This window comes from Drosophila pseudoobscura, chromosome X (assembly GCF_009870125.1).
Source record: "Drosophila pseudoobscura strain MV-25-SWS-2005 chromosome X, UCI_Dpse_MV25, whole genome shotgun sequence".
NCBI lineage: Eukaryota > Metazoa > Arthropoda > Insecta > Diptera > Drosophilidae > Drosophila > Drosophila pseudoobscura.
The window spans coordinates 26,292,239-26,305,123 of record NC_046683.1 but is presented as its reverse complement, the minus strand read 5'-3'; the positions used below and the strand labels follow the sequence as shown (position 1 = coordinate 26,305,123).

General features: G+C 40.0%; 1 protein-coding gene across 5 annotated transcripts in view; it reads left to right on the top strand.

The window, feature by feature from the left end:
- Positions 1 to 12,446, top strand: part of Lrp4 (LDL receptor related protein 4) — a 95,653-nt gene extending 83,207 nt beyond the window's left edge. For 2 of the 5 annotated variants that reach the window (XM_033382097.1, XM_033382099.1), the window contains exons 6-13: positions 8,929 to 9,144; positions 9,200 to 10,425; positions 10,493 to 10,884; positions 10,946 to 11,071; positions 11,137 to 11,254; positions 11,312 to 11,801; positions 11,867 to 12,024; positions 12,096 to 12,446. In XM_033382097.1, the coding sequence (XP_033237988.1) occupies positions 8,929 to 9,144; positions 9,200 to 10,425; positions 10,493 to 10,884; positions 10,946 to 11,071; positions 11,137 to 11,254; positions 11,312 to 11,801; positions 11,867 to 12,024; positions 12,096 to 12,236 (2,867 nt within the window). In that variant the 3' untranslated portion in view covers positions 12,237 to 12,446. Of the gene's footprint in view, positions 1 to 5,771; positions 5,965 to 6,026; positions 6,253 to 8,928; positions 9,145 to 9,199; positions 10,426 to 10,492; positions 10,885 to 10,945; positions 11,072 to 11,136; positions 11,255 to 11,311; positions 11,802 to 11,866; positions 12,025 to 12,095 lie in introns of those variants that run through there. The other 3 variants (XM_033382098.1, XM_033382100.1, XR_004469822.1) reach the window with 3 other exon arrangements.
- Positions 12,447 to 12,885: the final 439 nt, after the last annotated feature.

Genomic DNA, 12,885 nt, shown 5'->3' with positions numbered 1-12,885 from the left:
ACACATTGGGCCAGACGGCCGATATTCTAGCATAAATTAAAAAAGTCATGGAAACGAAATCCTTTTTGAATGACACGTAATCATAATGTATACCGTAGCTAGGAAAACTGAATTTATCCTTTTGATTTTAATGCAGCCCTGAAAGGTTTGAAAGGCCCTGAAGAAAAACGATTAGAAAGGCCGGGGTATGTAAAATGTCTGAATGAAAAAATATGTTGTTCATATTTGTTAGTTTGTGCATATTGATTTGGGCCTTTCAAAACTTGAGAAAGCTAAACCAACTTGCCTGTCTATTGTGATCCCTAACTTTTTCCGTGAAATTTTGTGTCACTTTCTAACTATATTAAACTAATAAAAAAAGTGGTTATTAACTAATGTATATTAAATTAGCTACAACCCTTTTCGACCATTACACTTTTATGGTTGTTTCCATTTTGTAGGTTAGGCTGAATTTTTCTAAAAAATGCAGCTCAATATTTGGATATATATCATTAAAAATGCTTCCATTGTTATGAGCTTGATATTTTAGCAAATGCTAAAATATATTTAACTTAATCATGAAATTATGAACCCAGAAAACATGCCCTTGAGGAAAATGACCCAAAGCACTCCTTAAAGCTGGTCAAGGCTTGGTTTAGATTGGTGAGATTCCAGTGGAGACTTGCCGCAAACTTATTGCTAGTATGCCAAGAAGAATGGCCGAAGTTATCAAAAATAATTGTGGCTATATAGGATACCAGTAAAAGATTATAAATTATAAGAAAAAAGTGGACAAATTTTGATACGCTTTTAGTTTTTCGCTTTGGAGTTTTGCTGTACTTATTATTTTGGCCAGCCCTTGTTTATGTTTTTAAGGTTTAAACGGTCATAGAATATATATTTGAAATGAAAAATGCGTATGATGAACATTTTTATAGTCTACTGTAGGTTAGAAAACTAAAAGTAAATTTGAGTTTTTATACCCGATACTCAAAATGAGTATTGGGGTATATTAGATTTGTGGTGAAAGTGGATGTGTGTAACGTCCAGAAGGAATCGTTTCCGACCCCATAAAGTATATATATTCTTGATCAGCATCAATAGCCGAGTCGATTGAGCCCTGTCTGTCTGTCCGTCCGTCCGTCTGTCCGTCTGTCCGTCCCCTTCAGCGCTTAATGCTCAAAGACTATAAGAGCTAGAGCAACGATGTTTTGGATCCAGACTTCTGTGATATGTCACTGCTACAAAAATATTTCAAAACTTTGCCCCGCCCACTTCCGCCCCCACAAATGGCGAAAATCTGTGGCATCCACAATTTTAAAGATACGAGAAAACCAAAAACGCAGAATCGTAGAGAATGACCATCTCTTTTAGAATGCAGAATCTGAATAGGATCGTATTATTATTATAGCCAGCATCAAGAAAACAATTTCATTTTTTCTCGCCCTGTCTCTCTCTAACACACAGGTAGCATAGGCGGCTTTGCTTAGAGTAAAACATTAACGCCTAGATCTCAGAGACTATAAAAGCTAGAGCAACCAAATTTGGTATCTACACTCCTAATATATCGGACCGAGAAGAGTTTGTTTCAAAAATTCGCCACACCCCCTTCCGCCCCCGCAAAGGATGCAAATCTGGGGATATTCTCAAATCTCAGAGACTATTAAGGCTAGAGTAACCAAATTTAGTATCCGCTCTCCTGCTAGATCTCACTATAAAACGTATATCTCAAAATTTCGCCCCACCCCCTTCCGCCCACACAAAGGACGAAAATCTGTTGCATCCACAATATTGCAGATTTGAGAAAACTAAAAACGCAGAATCATAGATAATGACCATATCTATCAGATTGCTGAATCTGGATCAGATCAGATAATTTTTGTAGCCAAAAGGAACAAATCAATTTGCATTGGCTACGCAGCGCCCGACGTCACGCTCAGACTGATTTTCTGTCTCTCTCGCACGCACTCTTTGTCGTGTCGTTTTATATTAGCGGCGTCTGCCGGAGGAGAGCCATACTGACTAAGTATCGGGTATAAATGTAGAGTTGCGTTGTACGCAGCAACTCACAACGTTCCCCCTCGTTTTTGTTTTGCGTTCCGCATATTTTCCCTTTGTTTTACATAAACAACCGGTGTTTTCTTAAAAAAACATTAAATACCTTCCTAATTCACCTACTATCTGAATAGCTATTCTATTCCGCGAGTGCATGCCTTTTGATTTGTGCTTAGTTATTATTTATTGAACTTCAAATTTTTCGGCGTCGGATTGTTGTGTTTGTGTTGTTGCCGTGAGTAAATTACATTGCACTACAGCTCTCATCTTGTAGCTTTTATTGTTTTATCACTCTCTCGCTATCATCTCAACGTCAATAACTGTTCTTTCTCTCTCACTCTTTGAACTTTCTGAGCAATAGCGCTCTCTACTCAGTACCGCTCGCTATAACCGCTCTCTACTCTGCTCTTATCTTTTACCATTTCCGCTTTGAGCGTTGTCTGGCACATTGGTCTGATACCAATTTGTTTTGGAAATTTTTTTCTTTCGTAAATTTTCTTGAGTAAATAAATAAATAATAAAAATGGAATATGCTGTGGTCTGCGCCAAAAAACCGGTAAGAAGCAGATCACCCACGATCAGCCGAATGTCCCCTGCTGGTTCTGCGACAGCGTAGTGCACGCAAAATGCTCTGGATTTTCTGGCTTCATGAGTGATACTATAGCCAAACGTAATGGGTTGCATTACAGTTGCGAGGCATGCCGTGCGGTGGAGAATGACATGGTGGCTTTTTTGAGGCAGACGCGGAAGGGCTTTAAGGAGCTGACCGTTGGCTTTAAAAAGCAGTACGATCGGCTCCTAGCCATGGAATCTCAATTTGGTATTAGGCCTCTGGTGACTAAACCACTGGTGGGAGTCCCACCAAAACAAGTTTTTGTTTCACGGCTGGCCCCTGACCTCACATCTAATGATGTAACTGCTTTCATTCAAAGCAAAATAAAAGCCGTGGGTTTAAAGGTGGAGAATTTTAACTTCTCTTATGCCAGGGAGATAGCGTCGTTTAAGATAAGCATCTCCCCAACTCAATTTGACACCATTTGCTCCGCCAAATTTTGTCCGGAGCATTCACTTTCACTATATTCATTACTTGCTCGATTATTTCGTATATGAGCAGCACTTGTCCGCTTTAACCGCTGTTTCTTCCTCGCTATCAGATAGAGATCATATGATAGTTCTTGGTGACTTCAACTTGCCAGGAACTGTTTGGTCTTCGTTAAACGAGTCTAGTAACCTAGTGCCCATGTCACGACATGACTTTGTTGACGGCTTACTTGACCTGTCCCTGTCTCAAGTCAACCATGTGAAAAATTCCTTGGGTCGATTGCTGGATCTTGAGTTCTTCCGCTCACTATACCTGAGGACGCCTACCATCCTACTTTGGAAGTGTCGCTAGATATAGGACCAACTGTATTGGATCGGTCGAGTAGGCCACCTGAACGTGTCCGTTGCTTTCGTAAAGCCGAGTTTACGAAGCTTAATAAACTCATTAGGGATTTTTATTGGTCCGCTTTGTACTTGTGCACTGATGTCATAAAAGGCACAAACATTTTTTACAAATGCTCTTGGCACATTTTTTGTTTCTTGTGTCCCGATTTCTTGTCCGATAAGATCTGGAAAACCCCTTGATTTACCAAAGAGTTGTCCAGTCTAAAAAACTTAAAATCAAGACTTCATACAAAATTTAAAGAAGTTGGTTTTCCTACTTCTCACTCTCGCTATGTAACAGCTCGGTCAAACTTTTCAGCTCTTAATGTACAATGCTATAAGAACTACCTATCTCGATGCAGGATACGTTTTTCTCAGGACCCTAAATAGTTTTACTGCTTCGTAAACAGTAAGCGTAGAATGTCCGCACACCCGTCCTCGCTATCATTTCGTAATACGTCGGCAAATAATGATCAGGCAATTGCCGATCTGTTTGCCCAATTTTTCCAAACCACCTATTCTGAGGAAAGCTCTACTCTGGTCATCTGTACCCATACGGTTTACCGAGGTCGAACGGCATTTTCAGTCCCTTCTTAAATGAATGTTCTCTACTTCATGATCTTCGACTAGTTAAGCCGGTGTTTTCACCAGGTCCAGACGGGGTTCCAGGTTGTGTACTCAGGTACTGCGCCAAGGCACTGTGTTGACCCTTGCTTAAACTATTCACCATGTCCATTGATTCTTCTTCCTTCCCCCGCATCTGGAAGGAATCGTTTATAATTCCTCTCCATAAAAATGGTAGCAAGTCTGACGCAAACAATTATAGAGGTATAGCAAAGTTATCAGCTATTCCCAAAATGTTGTAGACGGTTTTAACTCCGCACTTGCAACAGCTCTGCAAGTCACTTATCTCTCCAACTCAGCATGGATTTATAAGGCGGCGATCAACCGCCACGAACTCTTTAGAGCTTACCTCTTTCATTATTCAAGGCTCTCAAGGTAACTTACAGACGCATGTTATTTACACCGACTTCAGTAAAGCATTCGTCTTCGTAAACCATTCCCTTTTAGCGCATAAACTTGACCTTTTAGGTTTTCCGCCCAATCTCCTGAGATGGATTTCTAGCTATCTTTGTTCCAGGTCTCAAAGAGTCCTCTTCAAAAACTCCCTCTTTTTACCAGTAAAGGTTTCTTCTGGAGTACCAAAGGGCAGCCATCTAGGCCCCTTACTCTTCACACTCTTTATTAATGACTTGCAATCAGTATTAACATACTCTCGAGTACATATGTATGAGAATGATGTTAAACTCTGTGTCCAGTATAAGTACATTTAATTTCATTCTCGCTAACAATCCGATCTCAATAACTTTTAGTCATGATGTTGTGCAAACTTGTTACACCTTAATGCCTCGAAATGAAAAGTTATGAAATTTCATCGTTCTAGCCCTTTGTTGGCTCCCTATACCCTAATTGGTGGTTCTCTTGAGAGAATTACTCTGGTGGATGATCTGGGTGTTATGTTAGACCCCAAGTTAAAGTTTTCCGATCACATTTCTACCATGGTAAATAAGGCCATGGGCGTGCTTGGGCTTATAAAGACTTTGTCAAAGGAATTTGATGACCCCTATATAACACAGACTCTCTATACCTCGCTTGTTCGTCCAATCTTAGAATACGGCTCCTGTGTATGGTGCCCTCAGTACAAACTACACCAGGACCGTATAGAATCAATACAGAAAAACTTCTTACACTTTGCTCTGCGGCCTTAACTGGGATGCGGGTGTGAGACTCCAATCTTATTCTAGTAGACTGCTATTAGTAAACCTCCCATCCTTAGTTAACCGTAGAAAAATGCTCGGTGTGATTTTTATGCACAACTTGCTCAGGGGCGACATAGACAGCCCTGATCTGTTGAGCCGCATAAACTTCACGATTATAATTAGACCTACTAGAAATTTTATACCGTTGTTCCTTCCACTTTGTAGATCGAATTATTCCTAGCATGAACCGTTTAGGGTCTTATGCTCAGATTATAGTTCCCTCTACTATATTCTATCCACCACTAATTCTCTTCCTCTTATTAAATTACTAATCCTTACACACCTTTCTAGTAATTAGTAATTGTAGTGGTATTGTATTTTGAATGCATGCCCAGTTCTCTCAGTAACTTGAATGCTAATTTTCATCGAATATTAGTCTAACAGATATCTTTCCTGCATGCTCGCGTAACAGCCTCCATTGTTAAAGATAGTAGCCCCCCATTTACACAGTTTAACTGTTCATAATTGAACTCTAAACATTAAAAATTTTAGGGGAGACCAAGTCGTGACCCTGTCATTTTTAGCTTGGAGACTTGGCCTAATAACTTCTCCTGATTGATAGGCGTGGTGGCTTCAAGATTACTGGTTAGTGGCAGCACAAAGCTATTTATTGCTGGATGTGGCTTGATAAATGGCAAATGTATTTGCCTCCTCTTTGTTGCTACGAGCCCACTCTCCTGCTTGGGTACGTAACGGGGGGAGTTGCTCCATATAGTATATTTGATCTCGGTTTTTCTCATCTTCTAGGGCTTTGCGTAGTAAACGGCTGCCTATTTTTAACCGCTTCTTCAAGGCAGGTGATCTATGGACTTGCCACTCTCGTCGAAGCCTTCTTTTACCGCGGAGCAGCTCATCAAAATGGCTGGGAATACGACTACTGTTGATTAGCTGTTATTATAGCAGTGGAGTGCTTTGCAGCCAGTGATAGAACAGAAACTAATGCTTTAACTGAGCTTTCTAAGTCATCTTTACAGTAAATGTCTTGGCAGCTATCAATATGTAAAGTTATATATTTCTTGTATTTCAGCCAATCCGTTTTTCTAGAGGTTAGAAAGTGGGGGCGTTTTTATACCCGATACTCAAAATGAGTATTAGAGTATATTAGACTTGTGGTGAAAATGGATGTGTGTACCGTCCAGAAGGAATCGTTTCCGACCTCATAAAGTATATAGTGACATATCTATAGTCCATGCTCCGCATACCCTGGTCTATGTCGATTACCCTGCACCCACAATACTATAAACAATCCGACACCCTCAGCTTCGAACCCCCATAAGCAATCTCACGCTCGAAATTGACCACGCGTAGCCGATTGCAGGCAATCTAAACAAACACCCTAAGCTAGAAGTTGAACATAAAACAATAGATGCCGCACTAGAATCCAGCCGCACTAGAATCACGCCACTCTTCAGAGATCAATTACTAATCGATTCTCAAGAACCGCGCCATCGTAGCTGACCAATCAGAGGCCATATTCTCAGCCACCCCCAAGTTATGCAGCGGAAGCCTTTCATCAAAAGCCGCCTTTCCCACATATCGATCGAGTCACGTACTCTATCTCCGAAGCCGAAGTCGAAGCCAACGCCTCCGAATCCAAATCCGAATCCCAAACCGAGCATCATAATATAAATAGTCTACATCTAAGAAGGCAAGGCAGTTCTGTTCAAGACAAACGTCAATCGCGACACCGTCGGAGAATTCAACCAAGTTAATTCCATTCAAGACATCGGACCTCAGTCATCGCCGGGGCAATAACTAACCATTGTACGCTAAGTTTAAGTGAAAGAATAAAACTTTTTTTTAAAACTTAAACTCAAGTGTCGCATTTTTAACTATATATATTCTTGACCAGCATCAATAGCCGAGTCGATTGAGCCATGTCTGTTTGTCCGTCCGCCTGTCTGTCCGGACTTCTGCGATATGTCACTGTTACAAGTATATTTCAAAACGTTTCCTCGCCCACTTCCGCCCCCACAAATGGCGAAAATCTGTGGCATCCACAATTTCAAAGATACGAGAAAACGAAAAACGCAGAATCGTAGAGAATGACCATATCTTCTTGACTGCGGAATCTGAATTGGATCGTATCATTATTATAGCCATAATAAAGAAAACAATTTCATTTTTTCTCGTCCTGTCTCTCTCTAAAGCATACATATCATAGCCGGCTTTGCTTAGCGCAAAACATTAGCGCCTTGATCTCAGAGACTATAAAAGCTAGAACAACCAAATTTTTAATCCACACTCCTGAGATATCGGACCTTGACGAGTTTGTTTCAAAATTTGGCCACACCCCCTTCCGCCCACAGTTTTGAAGATAGGAGAAAATTAAAAACGCACAATCATAGAGAACGGCCATATCTACCAGAATGCCGAATCTTGCCGAATCCGAATCAGATCGGATTATTATTATAGCCAAAAGTAACAAATCAATTCGCTATGGCAGCGCCCGTCGACACGTTCTGACTGATTTTCTGTCTCTCTCGCACGCGCTCTTTGTCGTTTAGCCATACTGACTATGTACCGAGTAAAAATGTAGAGTTCCGGTCGCAGCAGCAACTCACAACGTTCCTCCTCGTTTTTCGTTCGGTTTGCTGAGTTGAGATCCCAATGGTTGTGCATGGGCATTTTAGTCACCAGTTGCTATAAAGCGGTTACTAATTAGGTCGAAGAATTTTAAAAATTATGTTTCGGAAACGGAGAAGCGCGGGGGGCGGCTAGGTTTAAGTATTCGCTATGGGTTTCGATATGAATTGATGTTGCCTGTAGATAAATTGTTGCAAATGATGGCAACGGATAATGACGCGTGATCAGAACTCCAGTACTTCTATGCGACTAGCGTATTAACATGAAATATAAATATCATCGGGATGATTTGTCGCATAGAAGTTGTAGTCATTAAGATGAAAATAATTTTTGTTTGTTAGATGAGTCTCGGATATGAGCATGGCGTTAATGTCATGTGGTGTGAAATATCATTTGTATTTCAGAAAGATTTATTTAGAAATACCATTTATTATGTTCAGAGCCATTTTGACTTTAAAGCTCTTATCTTTAAGTCCAGCTATTATCCCATTGATTCGAACTGTTAATTTGTTATCTTTGATAACCACTTATAATCATTTGCTACTTTTAAGTTCGTCATTGGCTTGTATTTTTGTTTCATTTATGTTACCCTCTTTTTTATAAAAATGCCATACAATGTTTTTGGCCAATTTAATCAGTTAAATTTAAAAAAAAAAGTTGAGAACAATTTACTTGACGCACATAGGGGTTTGAGCGCTATCATCAGCTTCTTTTGAATCACTAAGAATCGCAAAACTATTTTTTGTTAGCGCCTTATTTAGCAGAGTTTTTCAGACGTTTTGGTTATTTTTCTTTTTTGCTGAATTGCTCAAGGGCTCAATTTTTTTTGTAATTTGCTCATAGCGATCGAGTCCTGTTTTTATTCAAACATTCCGTTAGCGTTTTCCGTTTTTTTATTGGTTGGGAGAGTTGGAGCTTGACGCAATAAGTTAACAATACCGGGCGCTGTGAAAATCCGAAATTTTGCTTAACGGACATAATAATTTTTACATTTGGAAGCCGGTTTTTAATAATGTCTAACAAAATTAATAAAACCTCTTAAATGATTTTTTTCTTTATAAAGATGGCCTAATGTTTTGGTCTGATTGGGGAGAGGAACCAATGATTGAACGTTCGAATATGGATGGTCATGACCGCGTTATTATATCTTCAAAAAAACTTATATATCCGAATGGACTAGCCATTGACTTCGATAAAAGTAAACTATATTTCGTTGATGGTGGAACGAAGACCTTGGAGTATATGAATTTTAATGGCAGCGATCGTCGAGTAATTATAAGTGAGTAAACGAAGTTTGATTCCTATAGATTAGATAAAATCGTATTTTGCAATAGATGGCCTCAAACATCCTTTTGGATTAGACGTGAGTGATGGACGTGTGTACTGGACCGATTGGGATACTAAATCTGTAATGAGTGCGGACAAACTGACGGGAAAAGAAAGCAGAGTAATAATCGCAAATACCAGTGATCTAATGGATGTACGTGTTTTTCACCGCACTCGAAGGCGGGCATTTAATGCTTGTGACAAAGAAAATGGTGGCTGTTCGCACTTGTGTCTACTGAATCCGACAAGCTACACTTGTGCTTGCGCTGTTGGAGTACAGCTGAAGGAAGACAAGCGCACATGTTCCGGAGGTCCTACTAAATACATAATTTTCGCTCACAGAATTGATATACGGCAAATTTCCTTGGACTTTGACCACTTAATAGACGTGGTTCTGCCTCTCCCCCCAATATCAAATGCGGTAGCTTTGGATGTTGACAGAGACACGGGAAACATTTTTTGGTCTGACACTATCGAAAATGTCATAATGAGTTCAAGCCCCGATGGTCTGCACGTTCATAAAGTCGTTGGAGACAGCTTGGATAATCCTGATGGCTTGGTGGTTGATTCGATTGGTCGTACAATTTATTGGGCCGATGCAGGACGCCACACAATCGAAGTGGCAAGTGTTGACGGCAGTAACCGTCATATTATAGCCTACAAAGATCTCGAGTCTCCACGGGGTCTTGCTCTTGATTATGAAGCGGGTCTATTATTTTGGACTGATTGGGGACATTACCGAAAGATCGAGCGATCTCATTTAGATGGTAATGAACGATCACGAATTGTTACTGCCAACCTCGGATGGCCAAATGGCCTATCACTTGATTTAAAAAGCAAGCGCGTTTACTGGGTGGATGCGCGTCTAAAGACTATTGACTCCTGTGACTACACAGGGAACCAGCGCAAGTTAATTATGTCGTCCTTACACCATCCTTATGCCTTAGCTCTCACTGAAGAACACATTTATTGGACAGACTGGAAGTCGAAGGCTTTACACATGACTGAAAGGCGAAATATAACCGCAAAGCATGATGTAATGAATAACATTGATGGACTTATGGATATTAAAGTAATTTATCAGCGTCAATCTATGACGAAAAACGTGTGTGGTCGAAATAATGGTGGATGCTCTCACCTCTGTTTACGTAATCCATCAAGTTACACTTGCCAATGCCCGATTGGACTGCGGTTGCAAGAAAACAGTACAACACAATGTCAGAGTCTTCCCGAAGTAAGCATTGACCAAGAACGGTTAACTGAAGATGATTCATCTAAGATAAGTTGTTCATTTCTTACAGGACTACCTCCTCATAGCCTTGCGTTCTGGAATTGGAATGATTTCATTAAACACTGGAGACTACATGGATGTGGTATTGCCTATAAATGGAGTTCATGGAGCTGTTGTCCTTGATTACCATTACCGGAAAAATTTTCTTTTCTTTGCCGATGTGAATTTGGATGTGATACGGAGAGTTAATCTGTTGAACTTTACTGATAGCAAAGTTATAGTGAGCACAGAAGTTCTAACACCCAATGGTATAGCTGTCGACTGGATTGCTGAAAATCTATACTGGTCCGATACTGATCGTAAGTTGATCGAAGTTGCACGGATTGATGGCAGCTGCCGTAAAAGACTAATCGAAGAAGACCTTGGTGACCCGCGGTCACTTATAGTCCATCCGAAAAAAGCGTATGTATGCATTCATAAGCTTTTATTAATCCAGAGTAATATTTACATTTTTTACTGTCAGATTTCTGTTTTGGACAGATTGGAGCTCACCTGCGAAAATCGAACGAAGCTTCTTAGATGGTACCAACCGTACGGTAATTGTAACTTCAGGAATTGGCTTTCCAACAGGCCTTACTATTGATTTCGAGTGAGCTTTCTACAGGCGAGCCTACTAATTAGAATATATTAATAAAGGGATTTTATTTTACGTAGAAACCGGCGTCTGCTATGGGCTGACGCATTGGAAGACAACATTGGCCAAGTTGACTTTAATGGCAAGCGCCGTCAGACTATTATACAGTATGCACCGCACCCATTTGGTTTAACCATGGTAAGAAGGACCTTTTAATGTACAGTTGCGCATAAAAAATATTCTTTTTATTTTAAGTTTGACAACAATTTATTTTGGACTGATTGGTACAATAAGTCGGTGTACCGTTCACAGAGTGTACCACGAAGCGGATACGTTAAAGTGCGTGATGCTCTAAGTGGTGCATTGGACATACGCGCCGTCTCTTTGCACCGCCAGGCTAAAAGTTGGAATCACTGTGCTCAGGAAAATGGTGGTTGTTCGCATCTGTGTTTATATCGTGCAGTTGATTATGTGTGCGCCTGCCCCGACCGATCCGATCCAAATGAGCCTGTATGTTCCACCAGGCCAAAGGTGTTGGTTCATGCCCGATTGGATAACGATCAACAAGCTGAATACTCAGATGAACTCATAGAGGATTCAGCGCCGCCAAAACAGTTTGGTGACTTAAATACCGAAGATCAACAAGAGAAAAATCGCAAAATTGATAATGAGCGGGAGTTCTTTGTTCTCGTCGCGCTAGGTGTGGTCATTGTCATGGTTGTTATAATAATGCTTGTCATTTTCAGTAAGGCGCCCTCTATTAATTGTTTAAATATTTTCTGATATATTTATCATATATAATATTTTCAGTGCTTGCTTTCAATACAAATCGAAAAAAACAGAAGCGTAACACTCGCGGTTCCAGTAGATCTGTACTAACATTTTCAAATCCGAATTACAACGTCGATGGTACACCCATGGAACCAAAAACGAATATTTGGAAGCGATTTAAATACGATAAATCGATTGTAAGATATAAAAATCGTTCATCATTAAAAATTATATATGTATGTACATGCAAACTGAAATATATAATCAGCAGGAACGCGCCGGGACTTATGAAGAACGAAGTTTGACGACAGAAACTGCATCCTCCAGCCTCTTCGTTCCGACACCATCACCGATGGCATCACCGTCAACCAAAACAATCCAACTGACAACGCTCTCGACTATCACATAAACTGCGAAAAACACGAATGGCTTTATATAAGCAAGTCACATGACATATTTACCAAAAACAACTCGCTTATAACCATAATATTCTGTAAAAATTATGATAAATATGAATGACAAGCTGCTTACCTCGAAACAGCTTTCTCGGTCTCTTTGGACTATTTTTGGCTTTACTTGAATTAAAAGTAAAATCTATTTCTTAGAACTTCGAAAGTGATATTTAAATTTTTGTCAACTTGTTTATGTGTAACTACTGCAAAGTATAACTAGCAGCTAGTAGCTAGCAGCATAATGGAATATTTTTTGAATTTTGTGATTATTTTACTGCTATTACTATTTATTGAATCTTCGAATCGTTTTACTGGGTCTGTTCTTAAGTCAGTTGGCGTCGATTCTAAAATTGCGCTTAGAGCAGTTCAGATGAGAAGTGACTCTAGAGCTCCTACTGAATGTTCGATATCTCCATCATTATCCAGTGCTGGGTTGAGCTCGGATGTGTAAGTTTACGTATTTTGTATAACTTTTTTTCTTAACGAATCAAACCAAATTTTTCTGATCGATTTGGAGCTGGATAGAAGGCCATGGTGCCGTTTGACCAAACCTACTATACCTGTATTCAACAATTCGTACCGAACACATTACAAAATACGATTTTA